General features: G+C 38.9%; 1 protein-coding gene across 14 annotated transcripts in view; it reads left to right on the top strand.

Annotated features, from left to right (window-relative positions):
- RNF216 (ring finger protein 216) overlaps positions 1-22,697 on the top strand; it is a 172,450-nt gene that overhangs the window by 23,887 nt on the left and 125,866 nt on the right. For 13 of the 14 annotated variants that reach the window (XR_010934747.1, XR_010934749.1, XR_010934748.1 and 10 more), the window contains exons 3-5: positions 7,854-7,987; positions 16,084-16,941; positions 17,902-17,978. Coding sequence is in view for 10 of the 14 variants with exons in the window: in XM_067705428.1 (XP_067561529.1) it covers positions 7,854-7,987; positions 16,084-16,941; positions 17,902-17,978 (1,069 nt within the window). In the remaining 4 variants the exon portion in view is untranslated. The remainder of the gene's footprint in view (positions 1-7,853; positions 7,988-16,083; positions 16,942-17,901; positions 17,979-22,697) is intronic. The other variant, XM_067705430.1, reaches the window with a different exon arrangement.

Raw genomic sequence — 22,697 nt, 5'->3', positions numbered from 1 at the left:
GGCAGACACCAAAAACGATGGGAACTACAAACCTGCAGCCTGCGAAAAGGAGACCCCAAACACAGTAAGTTAAGCAAAATGAGATGAGAGAGAAACACACAGCAGATGAAGGAGCAAGGTAAAAACCCACTAGACCAAACAAATGAAGAGGAAATAGTCTACCTGAAAAAGAATTCAGAGTAATGAGAGTAAAGATGATCCAAAATCTTGGAAATAGAATGGAGAAAATACAAGAAACATTTAACAAGAACCTAGAAGAACTAAAGAGCAAACAAACAATGATGAACAACACAATAAGTGAAATTAAAAATTCTCTAGAAGGAATCAGTAGCAAAATAACTGAGGCAGAAGAACAGGTAAGTGACCTGGAGGATAAAATAGTGGAAATAACTACTGCAGAGCAGAATAAAGAAAAAAGAATGAAAAAAATTGAGGACAGTCTCAGAGACCTCTGGGACAACATTAAACACACCAGCATTTGAATTACAGGGGTCCCAGAAGAAGAAGAGAAAAAGAAAGGGACTGAGAAAATATTTGTAGAGATTATAGTTGAAAACTTCCCTAATATGGGAAAGGAAAGAGTTAATCACATCGAGGAAGCACAGAGAGTCCCGTACAGGATAAATCCAAGGAGAAACAAGGCCAAGACACAAATTAATCAAACTATCAAAAATTAAATACAAAGTATTAAAAGCAGCAAGGGAAAAACAACGAATAACATACAAGGGAGTCTCCATAAGGTTAACAGCTGATCTTTCAGCAGAAACTCTGCAAACCATAAGGGAGTGGCAGGACATATTTAAAGTGATGAAAGGGAAAAACCTACAACCAAGATTACTCACCAAGGATCTCATTCAGATTTGATGGAGAAATTAAAACCTTCACAGACAAGCAAAAGCTAAGAGAATTCAGCACCACCAAACCAGCTATACAATAAATGCTAAAGGAACTTCTCTAGGAAGGAAACACAAGAGAAAGAAAAGACCTACAGTAACAAGCCCAGAACAATCAAGGAAATGGTAATAAGAACATACATATCGATAATTACCTTAAATGTAAATGGATTAAATGCTCCAACCAAAAGACATAGACTGGCTGAATGGATACAAAAACAAGACCCATATATATGCTGTCTACAAGAGACCCACTTCAGACCTAGGGACACATACAGACTGAAAGTGAGGGGATGGAAATGGAAATCAAAAGAAAGCTGGAGTAACAGTTCTCATATCAGACAAAATAGACTTTAAACTAAAGACTATTACAAGAGACAAAGAAGGACACTACATAATGTTCAAGGGATCAATCCAAGAAGGAAGATATAACAATTGTAAATATTTATGCACCCAGCATAGGAGCACCTCAGTACATAAGGCAAATGCTAACAGCCATAAAAGGGGAAATCGACAGTAACACAATCATAGTAGGGGACTTTAACACCCCACTTTCACCAGTGGTCAGATCACCCAAAATGAAAGTAAATAAGGAAACACAAGCTTTAAATCACACATTAAACAAGATGGACTTAATTGGTATTTATAGGACATTCCATCCAAAAACAACAGAATACACTTTCTTCTCAAGTGCTCATGGAACATTCTCCAGGATAGATCATATCTTGGGTCACAAATCAAGCCTTGGTAAATTTAAGAAAATTGATTTCGTATCAAGTATCTTTTCCGATCACAATGCTATGAGACTAGATATCAATTACAGGAAAAAATCTGCAAAAAATACAAATACATGGAGGCTAAACAATACACTACTTAATAACCAAGAGATCACTGAAGAAATCAAAGAGGAAATCAAAAAATAGCTAGAAACAAATGACAATGAAAACACGGCGACCCAAAACCTACGGGATGCAGCAAAAACAGTTCTAAGAGGGAAGCTTATAGCAATACAGTCCTACCTCAGGAAACAAGAAACATCTCAAATAAACAACCTAACCTTACACCTAAAGCAATTAGAGAAAGAAGAACAAAAAACCCCAAAGTTAGCAGAAGGAAAGAAATCATAAAGATCAGATCAGAAATAAATGCAAAAGAAATGAAGGAAACAGTAGCAAAGATCAATAAAACTAAAAGCTGGTTCTTTGAGAAGATAAACAAATTTGATAAACCATTAGCCAGACTCATCAAGAAAAAAAGGGAGAAGACTCAAATCAATAGCATTAGAAATGAAAAAGGAGAAGTAACAACTGATGCTGCAGAAATACAAAGGATCATGAGAGATTACTACAAGCAGCTATATGCCAATAAAATGGACAACCTGGAAGAACTGGACAAATTCTTAGAAAAGCACAACCTTCTGAGACTGAACCAGGAAGAAATAGAAAATATAAACAGACTAATCACAAGCACTGAAATTGAGACTGTGATTAAAAATCTTCCAAAAAACAAAAGCCCAGGACCAGATGGTTTCACAGGCGAATTCTATCAAACATTTAGAGGAGAGCTAACACCTATCCTTCTCAAACTCTTCCAAAATATAGCAGAGGGAGGTACACTCCCAAACTCATTCTATGAGGCCACCATCACCCTGATACCAAAACCAGACAAGGATGTCACAAAGAAAGAAAACTACAGGCCAAGATCACTGATGAATGTAGGTGAAAAAATCCTCAACAAAATACTAGGAAACAGAATCCAACAGCACATTAAAAGGATCATACACCATGGTCAAGTGGGGTTTATCCCAGGAATGCAAGGATTGTTCAATATATACAAATCAATCAATGTGATACACCATATTAACAAATTGAAGGAGAAAAACCATATGATCATCTCAATAGATGCAGAGAAAGCTTTCAACAAAATTCAACACCCTTTTACGATAAAAACCCTCCATAAAGTAAGCATAGAGGGAACTTACCTCAACATAATAAAGGCCATATATGACAATCCCACAGCCAACGTTGTTCTCAACGGTGAAAAACTGAAACCATTTCCACTAAGATCAGGAACAAAACAAGGTTGCCCACTCTCACCACTGTTATTCAACATAGTTTTGGAAGTTGTAGCCACAGCAATCAGAGAAGAAAAAGAGATAAAAGGAATACAAATTGGAAATGAAGAAGTAAAGCTGTCACTGTTTGCAGATGACATGACATTATACATAGAGAATCCAAAAGACGCTACCGGAAAACTACTAGAGCTAATCAATGAATTTGGTAAAGTAGCAGGATACAAAATTAATGCACAGAAATCTCTTGAATTCCTGTACACTAATGATGAAAAATCTGAAAGAGAAATTAAGGAAACACTCCCATTTACCATTGCAACCAAAATAATAAAATACCTAGGAATAAACCTACCTAAGGAGACAAAAGACCTGTATGCAGAAAACTATAAGACACCGATGAAAGAAATTAAAGATGCTACAAACAGATGGAGAGAAATAGCATGTCCTTGGATTGGAAGAATCAACATTGTGAAAATGACTATACTACCCAAAGCAATGTACAGATTCAATGCAATCTCTGTCAAACTACCAGTGGCATTTTTCACAGAACTAGAACAAAAAAATCTTAAAATTTGTATGGATACACAAAAGACCCCGAATAGCCAAAGCAATCTTGAGAAAGAAAAACAGAGCTGGAGGAATCAGGCTCCCTGACTTCAGACTATACTACAAAGCTGCAGTAATCAAGACAGTATGGTACTGGCACAAAAACAGACATACAGATCAATGGAACAGGATAGAAAGCCCAGAGATAAACCCGCACACACATGGTCACCTTATTTTTGATTAAGGAGGCAGGAATATACAGTGGAACAAAGACAGCCTCTTCAATAAGTGGTGCTGGGAAAACTGGACAGCTACATGTAAAAGAATGAAATTAGAACACTCCCTAACACCATACACAAAAATAAACTCAAAATGGATTAAAGATCTAAATGTAAGGCCAGATACTATAAAGCTCTTAGAGGAAAACATAGGCAGAACACTCCATGACATAAATCACAGCAAGATTCTTTTTGATCCACCTCTTAGAGAAATGGAAATAAAAACAAAAATAAACAAATGGAACCTAATGAAACTTAACAGCTTTTGCACAGCAAAGGAAACCATAAACAAGATGAAAAGACAACCCTTGGAATGGGAGAAAATATTTGCAAATGAGGCAACTGACAAAGGATTAATCTCCAGAATTTGCAAGCAGCTTGTGCAGCTCAATATCAAAAAAACAAACAACCCAATCCAAAAATAGGCAGAAGACCTAAATAGACATTTCTCCAAAGAAGATATACAGATAGCCAACAAACACATGAAAGAATGTTCAACATCACTAATCATTAGAGAAATGCAAATCAAAACTACAATGAGGTGTCACTTCACACCAGTCAGAATGGCCATCCTCAAAAAATCTACAAACAATAAATGCTGGAGAGGGTGTGGAGAAAAGGGAACCCTCTTGGACTCTTGGTGGGAATGTAAATTGATACAGCCACTATGGAGAACAGTATGGAGGTTCCTTGAAAAACTAAAAATAGAACTACTGTACGACCCAGCAATCCCACTACTGGGCATATACCCTGAGAAAACCATAATTCAAAAAGAGTCATGTACCACAATATTCATTGCAACTCTATTTACAATAGCCAGGACATGGAAGCAACTTAAGTGTCCATCGACAGATGAATAGATAAAGAAAATGTGGCACATATATATAATGTAATATTACTCAGCCATAAAAAGAAATGAAATTGAGTTATTTGTAGTGAGGTGGATGGACCTAAAATCTGTCATACAGTGTGAAGTAAGTCAGAAAGAGAAAAACAAATACCGTATGCTAACACATATATATGCAATCTTAAAAAAAAATGGTTATGAAGAACCTAGGCGCAGGACAGGAATAAAGATGAAGATGTAGAGAATGGATTTGAGGACATGGGGAGCGGGAAGGGTAAGCTGGGACGAAGTGAGAGAGTGGCATGGACTAATATATACTACCAAATGTAAAATAGATAGCTAGTGGGAAGCAGCCGCATAGCACAGGGAGATCAGCTTGGTGCTTTGTGGGATGGGGAGGATGGGAGGGAGGAGGAGGAGAGATGGGGACATATGTGTATGTATAGCTGATTCATTTTGTTATAAAGCAGTAACTAACACACCACTGTAAAGCAGTTATACTCCAGTAAAGATGTTTTAAATAAATAAATAAGCAACAAACATATATTGAATGTTGCACCCAGTGTGTTTACCAAAATTGACATTTTGAGCAACAAAACAAGTTTCCAGTTCCTGCACTGCTGGTGGGAGTGTAAATTGGCACAGACATTTGGAAAATTGGTTGGCATTGTCCACTAAAATTGAACATATGCTTTCCCTGTGGCTCAGCGCTTCTCTTAGAATGTACCCAACTGAAATGAGTCTATCAAGATACATATACAAGAATGTTCATAACAGCATTATCCAAACAGGCAAGACTGGAACCAACCCAAATGTCTGTCAACAGAAGAATAAGTAACTTATGATATATTCATATAGTAAATTACATACAGCAACGAAAACTACATACTGTAACATGCAACAACGTGGATATATCTCAGACATGTTGTTTGCAAGGAAGCCAGAATCAAAAGAATGTATTTTCAGGAACTAATGTGAGTAGTTTAGACTACTAACGTGCAAGAAATGTATTTACGAACCTTTGTGATGGTCACTCGGGTATGGGCCTTTTGTGTTAATTCATAGCCTTTGCTCTGTTATACTTTAAAATTTTAAAGTATATTTTTAAAAGCTAATGTGTTTATATGTGGTATGTTGGGGAGTATCTTTGGGCTTCACTGTAAGGTGATAGGTTTAAAACCAACTTTTTAGCTGGGTGCCCCACGGTTGTTGTCTGTGTGTTTTTCTTGGGCCAATTCTTCCAGAGAGGAATCTACAGTGTCTTGAATGTGGAATTCAAGAGTGTTTGCCAGCATTCAGGGAGCCAAGCGGCAGAAGGCAGCCAGGGTCTTACTCATTATGGCTGTTCCAGTGACACCCCTTTCCTCTCTTGGCGTGGTGTCTAGTGACTCGCTGCCTCAGTGGCTCTTCAGAGTGGACCTCCACAGTGTGGGTCTTCTGGAATGGCTGAGTGAGAAGCTTGGCAAATCTTCTCCCCAAAATCAACCGTAAAATTAGACAGAATTGTCTAAAATAACCTTTTCTTTTTTTTTTTTTTTCTTTTTTTTTTTTTTTGCGGTACGCGGGCCTTTCACTGTTGTGGCCTCTCCCATTGCGGAGCACAGGCTCCGGACGCGCAGGCTCAGTGGCCATGGCTCACGGGCCCAGCCGCTCCGCGGCATGTGGGATCTTCCCAGACCAGGGCACGAACCCATGTCCTCTGCATTAGCAGGTGGACTCTCAACCACTGCGCCACCAGGGAAGCCCTAAAATAACCATTTAAAGACTGGAAATGACCAAAGGCATACAGTAATTGAGAACAGTTATTCAGGAAATCTACGATTCTGCAACATGAATTAGGCCACCTCTGATTGGCCGCCCCCGCTGCAGGCTGTGGATTTGAGCCTTATCCACTCTTCTAGAGCTCTTGTCATGTGTAAATCTGCTGTTTTCCAGAATTTTTTTTAAATCTCCTGCTGGCTATTATCTCCTTTTCTCTTCTTTGTGTAATTAAGAGGTTATACTTTTTAAAAGTTCGTTTACTATCATTTTAGTAGGGTTTCAGCAGGTGATGGTGATAATCACTTGGATTCATTATGCAGGTTTTAGAGAAATCCTCTATAATGTACTTCCGCAGGCCCTCAGTTCAGTTGGTTGTTTCTGTGTAGGTAGCATTGGACTTAAAATCAGACCACTTCACTGTGTGTCAAGTACTATAATAAACAAGCATTTTAGGTAATACAGCTATTTGAGGTAGGCAGTGTTATTAGCCTTTCTTTAATGTTGAGGAAATGGATGCCTAAAGAAGTAAATAATGGCATCATATAGCTAGTATGTGGTAGAGCTGAGGCTGGAATCCAGGCAGTCTGACCTTAGATCCCGTGGACGTACCTGTTTTAAACTACTGTCTTGGCATTACCACAGTCCTGTTACAGGAATGAAATGAGATAATTGGTTTTATATTGCTTTTCAGGTTGTTGGGTAACATAAAAATACATGAGGCATTAACCTTGAGAAAAATATTAGAGCTTTAATGGAGGAATTATTAATTTGTGTTATCCAGTAATTCATATCAAACGTGCTTTGTCTTCAAACAAATAAAAGTACTTGGAGACCTTTAACAGAATTATTACATCTATCAATAGATGGTTAGTTTAACTCTAGTTATATTTAAAAGGAAACAGGAAGATTAAAGTGCTTACTGTCATAGATGATAAATGGGTGTTTGACTAAAACACTGAAATATGTTTGAGTAAGTGATATTTAAGGTTTGTGTCTAAGGTGAGCAAATGTTAATATTTTAAATATTAAGTGAAAATTTTACTGTTTCTGAATGAAAGTTTTTTCAGACCTATCAGTTTGAATAAAGCAGTGTTTTATATTTCTTTGGAAGAATAGAGGTGAGATGGGAGGCCATAATTTCACTTTTAAGAAATGAGCAGTCGAGAAGATTTTATCAACAGATTCCTCCAGTCTAGTATAAGAAAAAGTTGATAATCTTGAGCATAGTAATTGTCAGATTTTCTCTGGTGATTCCCAAAATGAATTATTGGCAAAGATCAGCATGGAAAAATGGCTCATTTTAATGCTTGGTTGCATGTGCTGCTTGAGGAGATAAGTTAACACTCCATTAGCTGTAAACTTGGCTTTAAGCTTGACCCTTTTCATGCCAAAGTTGAATTAAAGGACAATGTGATTATGCCCACCTCCTCCTAACAGTGTTCTCTGCCTACTTTTAGACTGGATCAATCTCAGAGATGGACCCATCACCATATCTGACTCCTCTGATGAGGAAGGGGTTCCAATGCTGGTCACCCCAGCTCCTCAGCAGCATGATGAAGAGGACCTGGATGATGATGTCATCCTGGCGGAAGTGAGTTTTCTAAAACTTAACGTGACGAGGCATATTGCAAGTTAATAATCTGATTCTTCAGCCACTCAGTAGTGGGTAGGGGCCTTATAGAACAGCTGAGAGCACCTCTTGTGCTACACTTGTAGCACTATTTGTTTGCACTTGTTCTACATTTCTGAGAACAGCCTCTTTTATACCCTACCTGATGTCCCCTTAACTTAGAAGTCAGAAGCTGTATGTTTTGGTCTATTTCTGGACTTAACTTCTAAACTGTTGCTCTGACTCTTCATGTACTAGTCCACAGTGTTGTAATTACTATGTCCTTATAACGTATCTTAATATCAGATAGTGCCCATCTCCCCTTATTACTCTATATTTTTCAGACTCATCCAGGATATTTTGTGCTTATATTTTAATGCAGATTTTAAGATCAGCTTTTCTAATTCCAAAAGATAGGTAGATAGTTTGTTTAATTTAAAACATATTTTATTGTTATAGAAAGTTTTTATAATATTGACCCTTTCTAACTAAGAACAAGTTCTTTCTGTCTAACCTTTTATATTCCTCAGCCAGAGCATTTTGAATTTTTCTTACAATAGATCTTAAACATTTTTAAGTTTGTTCCTGGTTATTTTATGTTTTCTCTTGCTTTTGTAAATAGCATCTTTTCTTCTGTGTACCTTTTAAACCTTTTTTTTTTAATTTAAAAGTCTGTTGGATTTTATATTAATTTCATAATCAGCTTGTTTTTATTGTCTGTAGTCATTTTTCAGTTGACCCAAGGAATGGTATCTGGTCCATCTGTAAATAATGATACAGTTTCTTCCTTTCCAGTTTTTATACTTGTCTAATTATATTAAGTGATAAGTCTTCAAATTTTTTAAGTAACAGTGGTAATAGAAATAAGAAAAATAGCCACTGACATAAATGGGAATACTTTTAATATTTCTTCTTAAGTGTGATGGTGACTTATTGCTTGAGATACCGTTTTTAAATTATGTTAAGGAAGTAGCTATCTACTTTATTTCAAGTTTTTATTAATGAGTAAATGTAGAATTCTGTCAAATTCAATCTCAGCATCTGTGGAGATTATTATATGATTTTTTAAAAATCCGTTAATGTGGTAAATTACTTTGTCTCTGGGCAGACTTTGCCTGGTAATGGTATTACAGTATTATGGTAATGTGCTATTAGATTCTATTTGCTAAGATTTATTTAGGGTTTTCTCCATAGATCTCACGAGTGAGATTGGCCCATAGGGGTGTGTGTGTGCCTGGGCTGTCCTTGACAAATTTTTTATAAACATTATTCTGACTTCATGAAGAGTCTAGAAGTTTTCTTTCTTTTTCTGTGCTCTGATAAAATATTTTAAATAATGTTGGAGTTACCTGTTCTTTAAAGATTTGGTAGAACTTACCCTAAAGGCATCTGGGCTATTTCTTTTCATGGAGGACGGTTCTTTGAAACTGTTTCAGCTTCTTCTGTGGTGATTGACATGTCTAGATTTTGTGTTGCTTTCAGTATCTTGTTTTGGTCCCTGATATTTTTCTAGAAAATCATTTATTTCTTCGGCGTTTTTTAATGTATTTAATAGAGTTAAACAAAATAGCCTGTTCTTTCTACTTACTCTGAACCTATGGTTCCTCCATTTTCCTTTTCTATTTTAGTGTAGCTGTGGTTTTTTAGCCTTTTTTCTTGATTTAATGAGCTAACCATTATCTTCCCTCCTCCCTTCTTCTCTTCCACCCAGTCCTAAGAACTACTAACCACTTGTGTCTCTATAGATTTGCCTATTCTAGACATTTTATATGAACGGAATCATATACTATTTGGTCCTTTGTGACCAGCTTCTTTCTTTAGCATAACGTTTTCAAGGTCATCTGTGATGTAGGATGAATCGGTACTTCACTCCTTTCTATTGCTGAATAATACTCCATTGTGTGGATATACCACATCTTGTTTAGCCTTTCATCAATTAATGGACATTTGAGTTGCTTCCACTTTTTTGTGATTATGAATAATGAATAATGCTGCTATGAACATTTATGTAGAAGTTTTTCTGTGGACATATGTTTTCGTTTCTTTTGAGTATTGTCTTAGTCTATTTGGGCTGCTCTAACAAGATACCACAGACGGGGTAGCTTATAACAGAAATTTATTGCTCACACTTCTGCAGGCTGGGAAGTTCAAGATCAAGACTCCAGCATGATCGTGTAAAGGTCCTCTTCCTGGTTCACAGCTGGCACTTTCTCACTGTGTCCTCACATGGTGGAAGGAGCTAGGAATCTCCCTGGAGCCTCTTCTATAAAGGCACTAATCCCATTCATGAGGGTTCTACCCTCATGACTTAGCACCTCCCAAAGACTCCCCCTACTGCTGCCATTACCTTTGGTGATTAGGATTTCAACATATGAATTTGGAGGTAGAGGGAGTGGGCACATTCAGACCATAGCAGGTATATACCTAGGAATGGAATTGCTGGATCACAAGGTAAATCTGTATTTTACTCTCCCAGACTGTTTTCCATAGTAGTAGCACCATTTTACATTCCTACCAGCAGTGTGAGTGTTCCAGCTTCTCCATATTCTCACCAATAATTGCTGTCTATCTTTCTTATTACAGCCATCTTCATGGTTGTGAAGCAGTATCTCATTATGATTTTGATTTGCATTTCCCGATGGCTAATGATGTTGGCCTCTTTTCATGTGCTTATTGGCCATTTGTATATCTTTGGAGAAATGTCTATGCAGATCCTTTGCTCGTTTTTTTTTTTTAATTTTTTTAAATTTTATTTTTGGTTGCATTGGGTCTTCGTTGCTGCACGCGGGCTTTCTCTAGTTGCATCGTGCGGGGGCTACTCTTCATTGCCATGCGTGGGATTCTCATTGCGGTAGCTTCTCTTGTTGTGGAGCATGGGCTCTAGGCGTGCAGACTTCAGTAGTTGTGGCTCACGGGCTCTAGGGTACAGGCTCAGTAGTTGTGGTGCATGGGCTTAGTTGCTCTGTGGCATGTGGGATCTTCCCGGACCAGAGCTCGAACCCGTGTCCCCTGCATTGGCAGGCGGATTCTTAACCACTGTGCCACCAGGGAAGCCCCTGTATATATTGTTTTAAACCCTGTGTTTTTTACAATCAGTATTCACTTTACCTTCTCCAGATATTTATCTTTTTATGTTGGTCTTCATTCCTTTCTGCATCTCTGGCCTTAAAACAGAGATTATTTTTACTCTAGCTAAAGAACACTCTTTAGGATTTTCTTTATAGTAAATCTGATATTTTCGTTGAGTATAGAATTCAATGTGTCAGTTATTTTCTTTTAACACAAGGAAGATACTATTCCAGTATTTTTTGCTTCCATTTTTATTTATTTAATTGAAATATAGTTGATTTACAATGTTGTGTTAATTACTGCTGTGCAACAAAGTGATTCAGTTATACGTACATATATTTTTTATATTCTTTTCCATTATAGTTTATCATAGGTTATTGATATAGTTCTCTGTGCTATTCAGTGGGACCTTGTTGTTTATCCATCTGGCTTCCATTTTTCTATTGAAAAGTGAGTCTTATTTTTTCCTTTTGAAAGTAGCGTGTGCTGCTGCTTTAAATTTTTATCTTTGTATTTGATTTCTGCAGTCTTCCTATTGCTGTATCTAGGTCTGTTTGGATTTTTTTTTAATTATCCGGTTTAGATCTTCAGAAATGTAATCAAGCTGCTGTTCTGCTTGAATATTTGTATTTTATCTTCAGATGTTGCTTCTTATCTCTCTCCTCTTTTTCTAGAACTTTAGTTACATAGTTGGGTAAAACCTTTTCACTGTATTATTCTTTATGTCTCCTATTCTCTTATCTAATTTTCAATCATTTTGTGTCTCTATGCATTATTCTATTTTCTTCTGACCTGTCTTTCCGTTCACTAATTTTTCTTTTCAACTGTGTTTATTTAAAATGCTGTGCACTGATCCATTGATTCCTGATCTCAGTTATTGTATTTTTACATTCTGGAATTTCCATTTGATAGTTTATTTTTTTTCTTTCTTTGTAACAGTTTCTAGTTCTCTGGTGAAACTTTCAATCTAGTCTTTTATTTCCTTAAACATGCTAAGCATGTTATTTTAGAATCCATGTCTGATAACTTCACTATTGGAAATCACTGTAGATTTGTTTCTGTTGTCTGTTACTTCTCTTGGTTTTCTATTATGTTGCATCAACTTCTTATATGCCTGGCTATTTTTTGTTGAATAGTAGTATCACTATATATGAAAATTTTGAGGTTCTAGGTGATATTATCTTTCTTCAAAGAGGGCCTATATTTGTTTCTCAAAGAAGGTTTGGGAGACCAGGAAACTCAGATCCAGGGATTTAAACTATTGAAACTAGAATTCAGCTTCTGGGAGGTCCAGCATATTTCCGCTTTACCGTTACTTCAGTGGTGTACCCTTCAAGGAATGACCCTAGAGCTTGAGATTTACCAGAACTCCTCCCCATGGTGAGTTCTGAATTCTGATTTTGTGCACTTAGCTCCTCAAAAAAGATACCAAAAGTTTCATTCAATCTTCTCATTCTTCATCCAGGTCTGGGATTGGCAAATGCATCTGTAGAAGAAAAGTAGCTTATTTTGTTGGATTTCTTCCTCCTGGATCCTGAGGCCTTCAAGTAGATGTTTTGGTTTTGCTTTGATATTTTGACCAGGGTTTCTGCTTTTACTCAGTAGAAGGGTTGATCTGAATGGTCTAGCATGCCATTGCTAGAATCAGAAATCCGCTTTGGTGTCTTTGTCCATGTGCTTTCTGAATCCCAGTGGTGTAGTAACTCTTGATTGTATACAGGCATGTCTCATTTCACTGTGCTTTGCAGATATTGCTCTTTTTTTTTAAAACAAATTGCAGGTGTGTAGCAACCTTGCATTGAGCAAGTCTTTTGGCACCTTTTTTCCAATAGCATTTAAAAAATTAAAGATTTACATTGTTTTTTTAACCATAATACCATTGCACACTTAATAGACTACAGTATAGTGTAAACATAACTTTTCTATGCACTGGGAGACCAGAAAGTTCTTGAGACTTGCTTTATTGGGATACTCGCTTTATTGCAGTGGTCTGGAACCAAACCTGCAGTATCTCTGGGGTATGCCTGTAGTTGATTATAGAGTTGGGTTTTGCCTAGTGGTTCTATTTAAAGAGACTTTTTTTTTTTTTTTTTTTTTGCTGTATGCGGGCCTCTCACTGTTGTGGCCTCTCCCATTGCAGAGCACAGGCTCTGTGGCCATGGCTCACGGGCCCAGCCGCTCCGCGGCATGTGGGATCTTCCCAGACCGGGGCACGAACCCATGTCCCCTGCATCAGCAGGCGGACTCTCAACCACTGCGCCAACAGGGAAGCCCCTAAAGAGACTTTTAAATTAAATAGCTAAATTGATCTAATTTATATTTATTAATGTGACCATTATACTTTGTTTTTAGTTCTCTAATAGTGTTTAATATGCTTTATATTTTTATTGCTTTTAAAAATGATCTTTCACTATACTCCCTGCATTTTTGAGGTTTTATTTTATTTATATTGGGGGCATGTGTCCTTGCTAATAATTTGAAAGGTTTTTATCCTTAGGTTTTTTGGTTTGTTTTTAGTTCTTCTAGTACTTGCTTTTATACTTTCAACTGCTATCCTTACATATGTCCTTATATGTTGATTTATTAGCTTTAAGTGTATCTTTTGACCCTCAGCTTCTCCATTTCCCCTCCCAACTTTTGATGGTTACCTTATTTCTACAAAACCATGATTTAGAACATTTATATTAAATACCTAATTATTTCATTACTACTTTGTTTTCCTGCTTCTCTCTTCTCATTTCATTCACTGTGTAGTACTGATTTTATCATCTGTGTTGCTCATCTACCACTTCTTTTTTCAATAGTTAGGTATCTTAATATAGTTTCTGTACTGCTTATTTTTTATCACTACTCAACGTTGAATGCATTTGAAGTTTTCCTGGACCAGCTCTTTGCAGGCATTTATGTTGGGGAAAGGCTCAGGCACTATTCTTGGCTAGCAGGAATTCTTCCTATGACAGAGGACATTGGGGTGGCAGCGGGTGGGGGAGGTGTGCTTACATGCACGTATGCTTCTTTCTTTCTTACTGCCTGGCAGATACTGCCAGTTTCAGAGCAGCCCAGTTCAAAGTTCTCTCCCTCCTGCCTCACTGACAGCCTGCCTCCAGCAGAGACGTGTGTCTTCATTCAGTCTAACCTCCTCAGAACATCCTTGCTGCCAAATGGAGTGGAGGTTCCCATTGTTCCAAGCAAGGAGTTGGTTTTGCCCGCCAGGCCACACCACCTACTTTGGAAAACTCAGCCTTTCTGAAGCTTTCTCTGCCTTGCCTAAAATCTGGTTAGACTTCCCTCACTAGATTTATCAGCTCCTTCTCGTATATATTGTGATTTGGGATCGCAGATGTCTGCTGGTTTTATCAAAGATTTTCAGTTCTTTGTCTCATTCTCCTCTCTGGATTGGGGTAATTTCAGAGAAGAGAAGGATCAGAGGCATCTTTATTCTGCTACCTTAAAATTGGGCATTCTACTTTTTTTTTTTTTTTTTTCTTTGCGGTACACGGGCCTCTCACTGTTGTGGCCTCTCCCGTTGCGGAGCACAGGCTCCGGACACACAGGCTCCGCGGCCATGGCTCACGGGCCCAGCCACTCTGCGGCATGTGGGATCTTCCAGGACCGGGGCACGAGCCCGCGTCCCCTGCATCGGCAGGCGGACTCTCAACCACTGCGCCACCAGGGAAGCCCAGGGCATTCCACTTTTTACATTTATAAATAACATATGATTGTTTTCTCTATAGAAATTGAAACAATACAGATAAAACTGAAGTCTGTCTTCACTAGCCCCTTCTGCCCCAGAGGTTTCCCAGAGGAACTGTTGTCACTAGTTTGGCATGTATCCTTCCATATCTTTTTCTTTGAATTCATATGTATTCGCGTGTGCGTGTGTGTGTGTGTGTGTGTGTGTGTATGCTTTTAGAAATGGTATGTTTTATGTCTGTATTTTGATTTTTTTTAAGAATAGAATCAGTCTATTCTTGTAACTTTTCTTCACGTAGTAACGTTTATTGGTGATGTTTCCATTTCATTACATATAGAGCTACCTCTTGGAGGGGTGGAGAGTTGGAGAGTATTTTGTGGAGCAGATAAATAATAGTTTACTTAACTATTCGCTTAGGAACAAACTTCAGAATGTCTCCAGTGTTTTTCTTTTTATGTTGCAAGCAGTGTGGCAGTGAATATGCTTCCTTTGGACACATAAGGGTTTATAGAATAGATATTGAAAAACGATAGTGACAAATCATAAGGATATACATTTTTTTTTTTTTTTTTTTTTTTTTTGCGGTATGCGGGCCTCTCCCTGTTGTGGCCTCTCCCGTTGCAGAGCACAGGCTCTGGACATGCAGGCTCAGCGGCCATGGCTCACGGGCCCAGCCGCTCCACGGCATGTGGGATCTTCCCGGACCGGGGCACGAACCCGTGTCCCCTGCATCGGCAGGCGGACTCTCAACCACTGCGCCACCAGGGGAGCCCAGGATATACATTTTTTAAAAAATAAGTAATACCAAATTGCTTTCCTAAATTCACAAGCAATGAATGATAGTATGAGCGTTTTCCCACATCTGTACCAATGCTAACTAAAAAGTTGTCTAACTAAAAATTGTTTGCCAGTCTTGGGGGGGGACCTTGTTTTAATTTGCATTTTGCTGCATTACTAATGAGATTTAGCTGCTTTTCGTGTGTCTGTTGAACGTTTCTCATTCCTCTACTGTGTTGTCATTCTTTCATTATTTTCTGTACTATGCAGTTATTTTTGTTTTACTGGTCTCAGGTGAAATTGTAATTCAAACTATAAGTCATGCTTCAATCAATGAATGGCTGCTTTGATTCTTACAGTTACTATAGTGTGACCAAATTTCAATGTTAAGATAAATGTGAAGAATAGGTCTCATGGCGGAGGGTGTTTTTGTTTTTGTTTCTTTCCTGTCCAACCTCAGAAGCTCAATATAAGTACATAGGGAGGTATAGACACAGGAAAAAAATTGAATTATTATTAAAATTTCATTTTTTCTTAGACAAATAAACCTCAGACATCACGACCCAATCTCATCAAACCAGCTGCCCAGTGGCAAGATCTCAAAAGATTGGGAGAAGAAAGGCCTAAAAAGTCTAGAGCAGCCTTTGAATCAGATAAGAACCGCTTTTTTTCTGTGTGTAACAGCTCGTTGTTTGGTTCTGGGGCACAGGATGATTCTGAGGATAACTACGGTGAATTTCTAGATCTTGGGCCTCCTGGAGTTTCTGAATTCATTAAGCCAAGTGGACAAACAGAAAGAGAACCCAAGCCTGGACCAAGTCATAACCAAGCAACAAATGACATTGTCAACCACAGAGCAGAGCAGAAAATCATTATCTTGAAAGAAGGTAGCCTTCTTTTTCCAGAAAGTGATCCTTTGGACACTCAGAACCAGTCATCTGAAGACTCAGAGACAGAGCTTTTATCAAACCTCGGAGAATCAACTGATATCCTAGATGACCAGGCCATCGAAGAAGACTGCTGGTTAGACCATCCTTACTTCCAGTCTCTGAACCAACAGCCCCGTGAGATAACAAACCAGGTTGTGCCTCAGGAGCGGCAGCCTGAAGTAGAACTGGGCCCACTGTTGTATCAGCATGAAGCCTCAGGGTCAGCTTTTCCAAGACCAGCTTTTCCAAGATCAGAACCCCAGCAGGATGGGATGCCAGGCCCTTCTTCTCCTCAGCCTGCCCATCCTCTGGAAGAGCTTGAAGACCAACAATTAGCAATAGATGATGAAGAGCCAGGTCCAGCCTTTCCACTGCAAGGATCTCAGGAGCCCAATTTGGAAAACCTTTGGAGGCAAGAAGCTCCTGACGTAGACCAAGAACTCATTGCACTATTAGTGAAAGAAACAGTAAGTTTTATTTTGATATGTAAATAATTATACACACTAAGTATACTGAGTTTCCTTTTATTGCAAAAGTATTATTTGTGCGTGGGGACTTCATTTTCTGAATTTCCTAGATTTGTAGACTAGAAGGAGAGAAACTGAAGATTTGAAAATTGAATCAGGATTCCTGAATGTATGCTTAAACCCTCAGCAAGCCCTCTGGGATTCTAGCTGCAGATCATGGTTGCCCTCATGCTGTCATATGAGCAGTCTGCGCAGTTTTTAAAAAGGAATTGAGTTAACTCCAAATTCAAACCCTTAAAGCAGGTTTATAAGATTACCTAGAGCTACACTGTCCAATACAGTAGCTTCATTTGGCTGTTTAAATTTAAATGTCTTACAATAAATAAAATTTAAATTTCATTTCTGGTGGCACCAGTCATATTTTAAGTGCTCAGTAGCCACATAGGGCTGAACAGCTACCGTGTTGGAAAGCACAGAATAGAACATTTCCACCTTTGTACCAAGTTCTGTTAGATAGCACTGACCTAGAAAGTCATGCAGGGCTCTGTGGGCTGCTCTTTGCCTTGGAACAGTCTTTTAACCCTTCTTCCCCCAGGTTTTTTCATCTGGTCTACTAGATTGTGTGCTTCTTGAGGGTATACACTAGAAAGTGTTTTATTTGTCTTTAGACTTCCTTTGCTTGGGCAGAGATGTTCAATATTTATTGGAAGACTATAGAATAGACATGCAGAATGGGGGCAGAGGACCAGGTGATCTCTGCGTACCTTTCTAAATTCCATATTCTGTGTAGACAGATAAATCTGGGCACCTTGTGTGAAGGTTTAAGCCAGACATAAAACTGCTTTACAGTCCTTTTCTAGTCTTTAGTCATTTTATGTACTTTTTGCCATCTGGTTTTTATTGCAATTTGAAACCATACCAGGGGATGAAATATAAATAATGTTTTTTATTCCCTTCTAGGAAGTAAGATTTCCAGATGTAGCACATGGGTATATTGAGGAAATAATTCATTTGAAAAATTACTATGATTTGAATGTGTAAGTATACCACCACGCTTTTTTTCTTTCTTCTTTTTTATTGTGGTAAAATATACATAACACAAAACATTTTAACCATTTGTAAGTGTACAGTTCAGTGGCATTAAGTATATTTACATTTTTGCACAACCATCACCACCATCCATCTCCAGAACTTTTTCATCTTCTCGAACTGAACCTGTGCCCACTCCCTCTCCCAAGTGCATGCCAACCACTGTTTTACTTTCTGTCTCTATGAATTTGGCTCCTCCAGAGACCTCATGTAAGTGGAGTCACACAATATTTGTCCTTTTTCGGCTGCCTTACTTCAGTTAGCGTTATGTCTTTTTGAATCATCCTATTAGAATAGTTTTAATTTTAGTCGTATACAGACTGTTTTCTGGATCTTGTATAGAATCATGCATGGTTATAGAATTAAGATGTTTAGTTAATTCTTAGCATTGATACTACCCATATTTTGGTCAGGATGTTAAAGATATATTCTTCCCTATATTTGTAACAAAGTATTCTGTAGCCACTCTGCCTATATGGAGACAGGTATGGAAGTGTCTTCTTTAATTTTCATTATAAAGTTGATAAGTATGTTTTTTTGGGGGGTTTTTTTGCGTTACGCGGGCCTCTCACTGCTGTGGCCCCTCCCGTTGCGGAGCACAGGCTCCGGGCGCGCAGGCCCAGCGGCCATGGCTCACGGGGCCCAGCCGCTCCGTGGCATGTGGGATCCTTGGCCATGTGGGATCCATGGCCATGTGGGATCCATGGCCATGGCTGCTGGGCCTGCACGTCCAGAGCCTGTGCTCCGCAACGGGAGGGGCCACAGCAGTGAGAGGCCCGCATACCGCAAAACAAAAAAAATAATAATAAATAAAAGTGTCCCAAAGAATACAAAATGAGGGCTTCCCTGGTGGCGCAGTGGTTGAGAGTCCGCCTGCCGATGCAGGGGACACGGGTTCGTGCCCCGGTCCGGGAAGATCCCACATGCCGCGGAGCGGCTGGGCCCGTGAGCCATGGCCGCTGAGCCTGCGCGTCCGGAGCCTGTGCTCCGCAACGGGAGAGGCCACAGCAGTGAGAGGCCCGCGTACTGCAAAAAAAAAAAAAAAAAAAAGAATACAAAATGAAAAATAAGTCTCTTTCCTCTTATACTCTTTCACCTCCTTCTAGTATGCAGAGGTGGAACAGTTGTAAATTTGTAAAGAGCAGTAGGTATTGAACTTGATCAAATTTTTGGCTAATTAATACAGATTATTTTAATTAAAGGTGGATACTAAACCTCTGTCCTCAAAGATTATATTCTGTACCGTAGAACTCAGCAAGGGTGCGAGTGGGAGCTGGCTGCCTTAACCAAGAAGGAAGGGCCCTCTGTCTGAGGTTAGCAGCCCAGAGGAGGTACTTTTTTCTAATTCATACAAAGGCACTGTGGTGCCATTGGCAGCCCTATCTCTCCCCCTCTGTCCAGAGGCAGGCACTGTTACCAGTTTTTTAAACCAAGATGGAATCAAGGTTTCAAATGTATTTGTTTATCTTTTTAGCTTTTTAATTTAGAACAGTCCACCACTTACTTTTTTTTTAATGTTACTGATTTTTTTCCCCCTGTAATTTTTGAACATAAAAAGTTGAAAGAACACCCTGTATCCACCACCTAGGTTATTATCTGGCATTCTGCTGTAAGGAAGATTTTGCCTTTTATTTCTTGCGTGCTTTTTTTTTTTAATTAATTAATTTATTTATTTTTGGCTGAGTTGTGTCTTCGTTGCTGCACGCGGGCTTTCTCTGGCTGATGTGAGCAAGGGCTGCTCTTCGTTGCGGTGCGTGGGCTTCTCATTGCGGTGGCTTCTGTTATTGCAGAGCACGGGCTCTAGGTGTGCAGGCTTCAGTAGTTGAGGCTCTCGGCCTCTAGAGAACAGGCTCAGTAGTTGTGGCGCACGGGTTTAGTTGCTCCACAGCATGTGGGATCTTCCCGGACCAGGGCTCGAACCCGTGTGCCCTGCATTGGCAGGCGGATTCTTAACCACTGCGCCACCAGGGAAGCCCTGTGCTCTTTTTTAAATCTCTGTAGACATAAAGGTTTGTATAAGTGGTGCTTTATAATTTTTTTCTTTTTGAAACTGAATTATTCTAAATTTGACCAGTAGGAGCTTCTTAAGATGCACCTGTGTCTTTTTAGCATGACTCCATTAGTCTTTGAGCACATCCTGGCTTTCTAATAGGCTAAGTTACCCCAGGCTTACCTTGAACTTCTCTGCCGAAAACCTGGAATCTGTCATTTCCCCCAAGAAATCCAGGTTTCTTAGAATGAGGATTGTTATTTATAAACTAACATCTTGGGGCTAAACTTGCTCATCATACCTACTAGCCTGTCATTACTTCTAGGACCTTTTTAAGGGACAAACCAAGAAAATAAGTTTTTTTTAAAATCATGAATTTATATTCAAAATTTCCCATTCAAATTTAAAATTAAAATTTTTTTCTCAATCTTTCTGAATTTTACATTTATGTGTTTTTTTCTTCCACTAAAAACGTAATTTCTAATAACATTAATATATTTATTTTCTTTATCCTAAAATATACATAAAATAATTTTAACATTGTAGTACCGATGTTACTAGTACTAATACCTCTACTGAGTGAAGTAAACAATGTTTTGTAGTTATTTTTGTACTTAAGTATATTTCACTAAGGCAATACAGTTAGAATATAGACTGTGCTGGGCTGTAGATTGATGATTTTGGTCAGGTCTGGAAATTTTGTAGCCATTATCTCATTAAATAATTCTTCTGCCCTGTTCTCTTTTTCCCCCCTTCTGTAACACTTTTCTTCTAACCCTTGTCCATGATGGCTCTTAACATCATCTCTTTGTTTCTGAGATGCATTCCAGATGATTTTTCAGATCTAACCTCCAGCTCACCAGTTGTCTTTTCAGTGGGGTATAATCTGCTAATAAGTCCATCTGTTATGTTTTTAATTTCAGTTTCTATATGTTTTTCATTTCTAGTATTTTTATTCTTTAATTCTTCAGGCCATTCTAATAGTGTTTTATTTTTTGTTTGTATTTTTAATCACTTTAGGTCTTTAAAAACAATAAACATAACTTCTTTGTGTTCTGGGTGTGATCATTCTGACACATGAAGTTGTTGTGAATCTCATTCTGTTGTTTCTCCTGGCCTCATGGTGTCCTGTTTCCTTGCGTTATTTTGTAGATTTTGACTGTGAGCGCATTACTTGAGGTCTTGATAGAAACGGTTCCTTCAAGGAGGATTTGCTTTAACTTCTGTCATGTTCCTCAGGGCAATGTCAGTCTAATACTACTTTAGGTTGTTGTCTGGAAGTTTTATCTTACCTGGGTAGTAAGACTTTAGTCCTGGATGAGGACTGGGTAATCACAAATTCTCAGGAGGAGTTCTGTTTTCCTATCCGTCCACTCAGCATCAGTGTTAAGGCATGCTTTTCCATGTGGTCTCTGAGCTTTGTCTCTTATCCTGTGTGCCCCGTGAAAACTAAGGGCTCACGTTTATTAGGATCAACAAATGCCCTCAGGAAAACTAGCTTCTGTGTTTAGCTTATTTCTCAGGGGTGTCAGTTTCACTTAGATTTGGACTCCTGAAAACGCCTTACTAACTTAAACATTTTGGTGTACTTTAAAAGTTTTATTTTAATATTTCATTCAGCAGTTTTCAATTGGAGACTGCCTGGGTACTTAATTGGTACTTAATCTTCCATACTGCTGGAAGGGGAGGCCATTTTGTTATTTTACACGCCATTCATTCTTCTCAAGCCTTTCCTCCATATTCTGGATTGTGTATAACTTAATTTTTTTATTTTTGAACTATAATACACATACAGAAAAATGCACAAAATAAAGATGCACAGCTTAATAAATTATTACAAATAAAACATTCATGTAACCACCACCCAGCAATCTTCAAAAAATAGAGCATTGCTGCCATCTTTGAATGCTGTATGAAGATATCATGTAGTCTGTATTCTCTCGTGACTGGCTTCTTTCAACATTATGTTTGTGAGATTCTTTCATGCTGTGTATAACTATAGTTCATGCATTTTCGTTGCTAAGTAGTATTCCACTTGTATGAAAATGCTGTAATTAAATTTTTCCCTCTACTTTTTTTTTTTTTTTTTTTTTGCGGTACGCGGGCCTCTCAATGTTGTGGCCTCTCCCGTTGCAGAGCACAGGCTCCGGACGCGCAGGCTCAGCGGCCATGGCTCACGGGGCCCAGCCGCTCCACGGCATGTGGGATCTTCCCGGACCGGGGCACGAACCCGTGTCCCCTGCATCGGCAGGCGGACTCTCAACCACTGCACCACCAGGGAAGCCCCTCCCTCTACTTTTGATGGACATTTGGGTTGTTGTCACTTTTTAGCTATCGCAGATAATGCAGCTATGAGCATACTTGTACATGCCTCCCAAGCCCCTAGTCTTAACCAGACTTGGCCTTCTTTTTTTTTTTTTTCTGGCGGTACACGGGCCTCTCACTGTTGTGGCCTCTCCCGTTGCGGAGCACAGGCTTCGTATGCGCAGGCTCAGCGGCCATGCCTCACGGGCCCAGCCGCTCCACGACATGCGGGATCTTCCTGGACTGGGGCCCAAACCCGTGTTCCCTGCATCAGCAGGCGGACTCTCAACCACTGCGCCACCAGGGAAGCCCAGACTTGGCCTTCTTTACCACCCTGTTGGCTAGTGATACCTTCAAGTAGAAATTTTTTAAT

The sequence above is a fragment of the Pseudorca crassidens genome, chromosome 15 (assembly GCF_039906515.1).
Source record: "Pseudorca crassidens isolate mPseCra1 chromosome 15, mPseCra1.hap1, whole genome shotgun sequence".
Lineage (NCBI taxonomy): Eukaryota > Metazoa > Chordata > Mammalia > Artiodactyla > Delphinidae > Pseudorca > Pseudorca crassidens.
The sequence above is the reverse complement of the archived record's forward strand: the minus strand, read 5'-3'. Positions and strand labels throughout refer to the sequence as shown.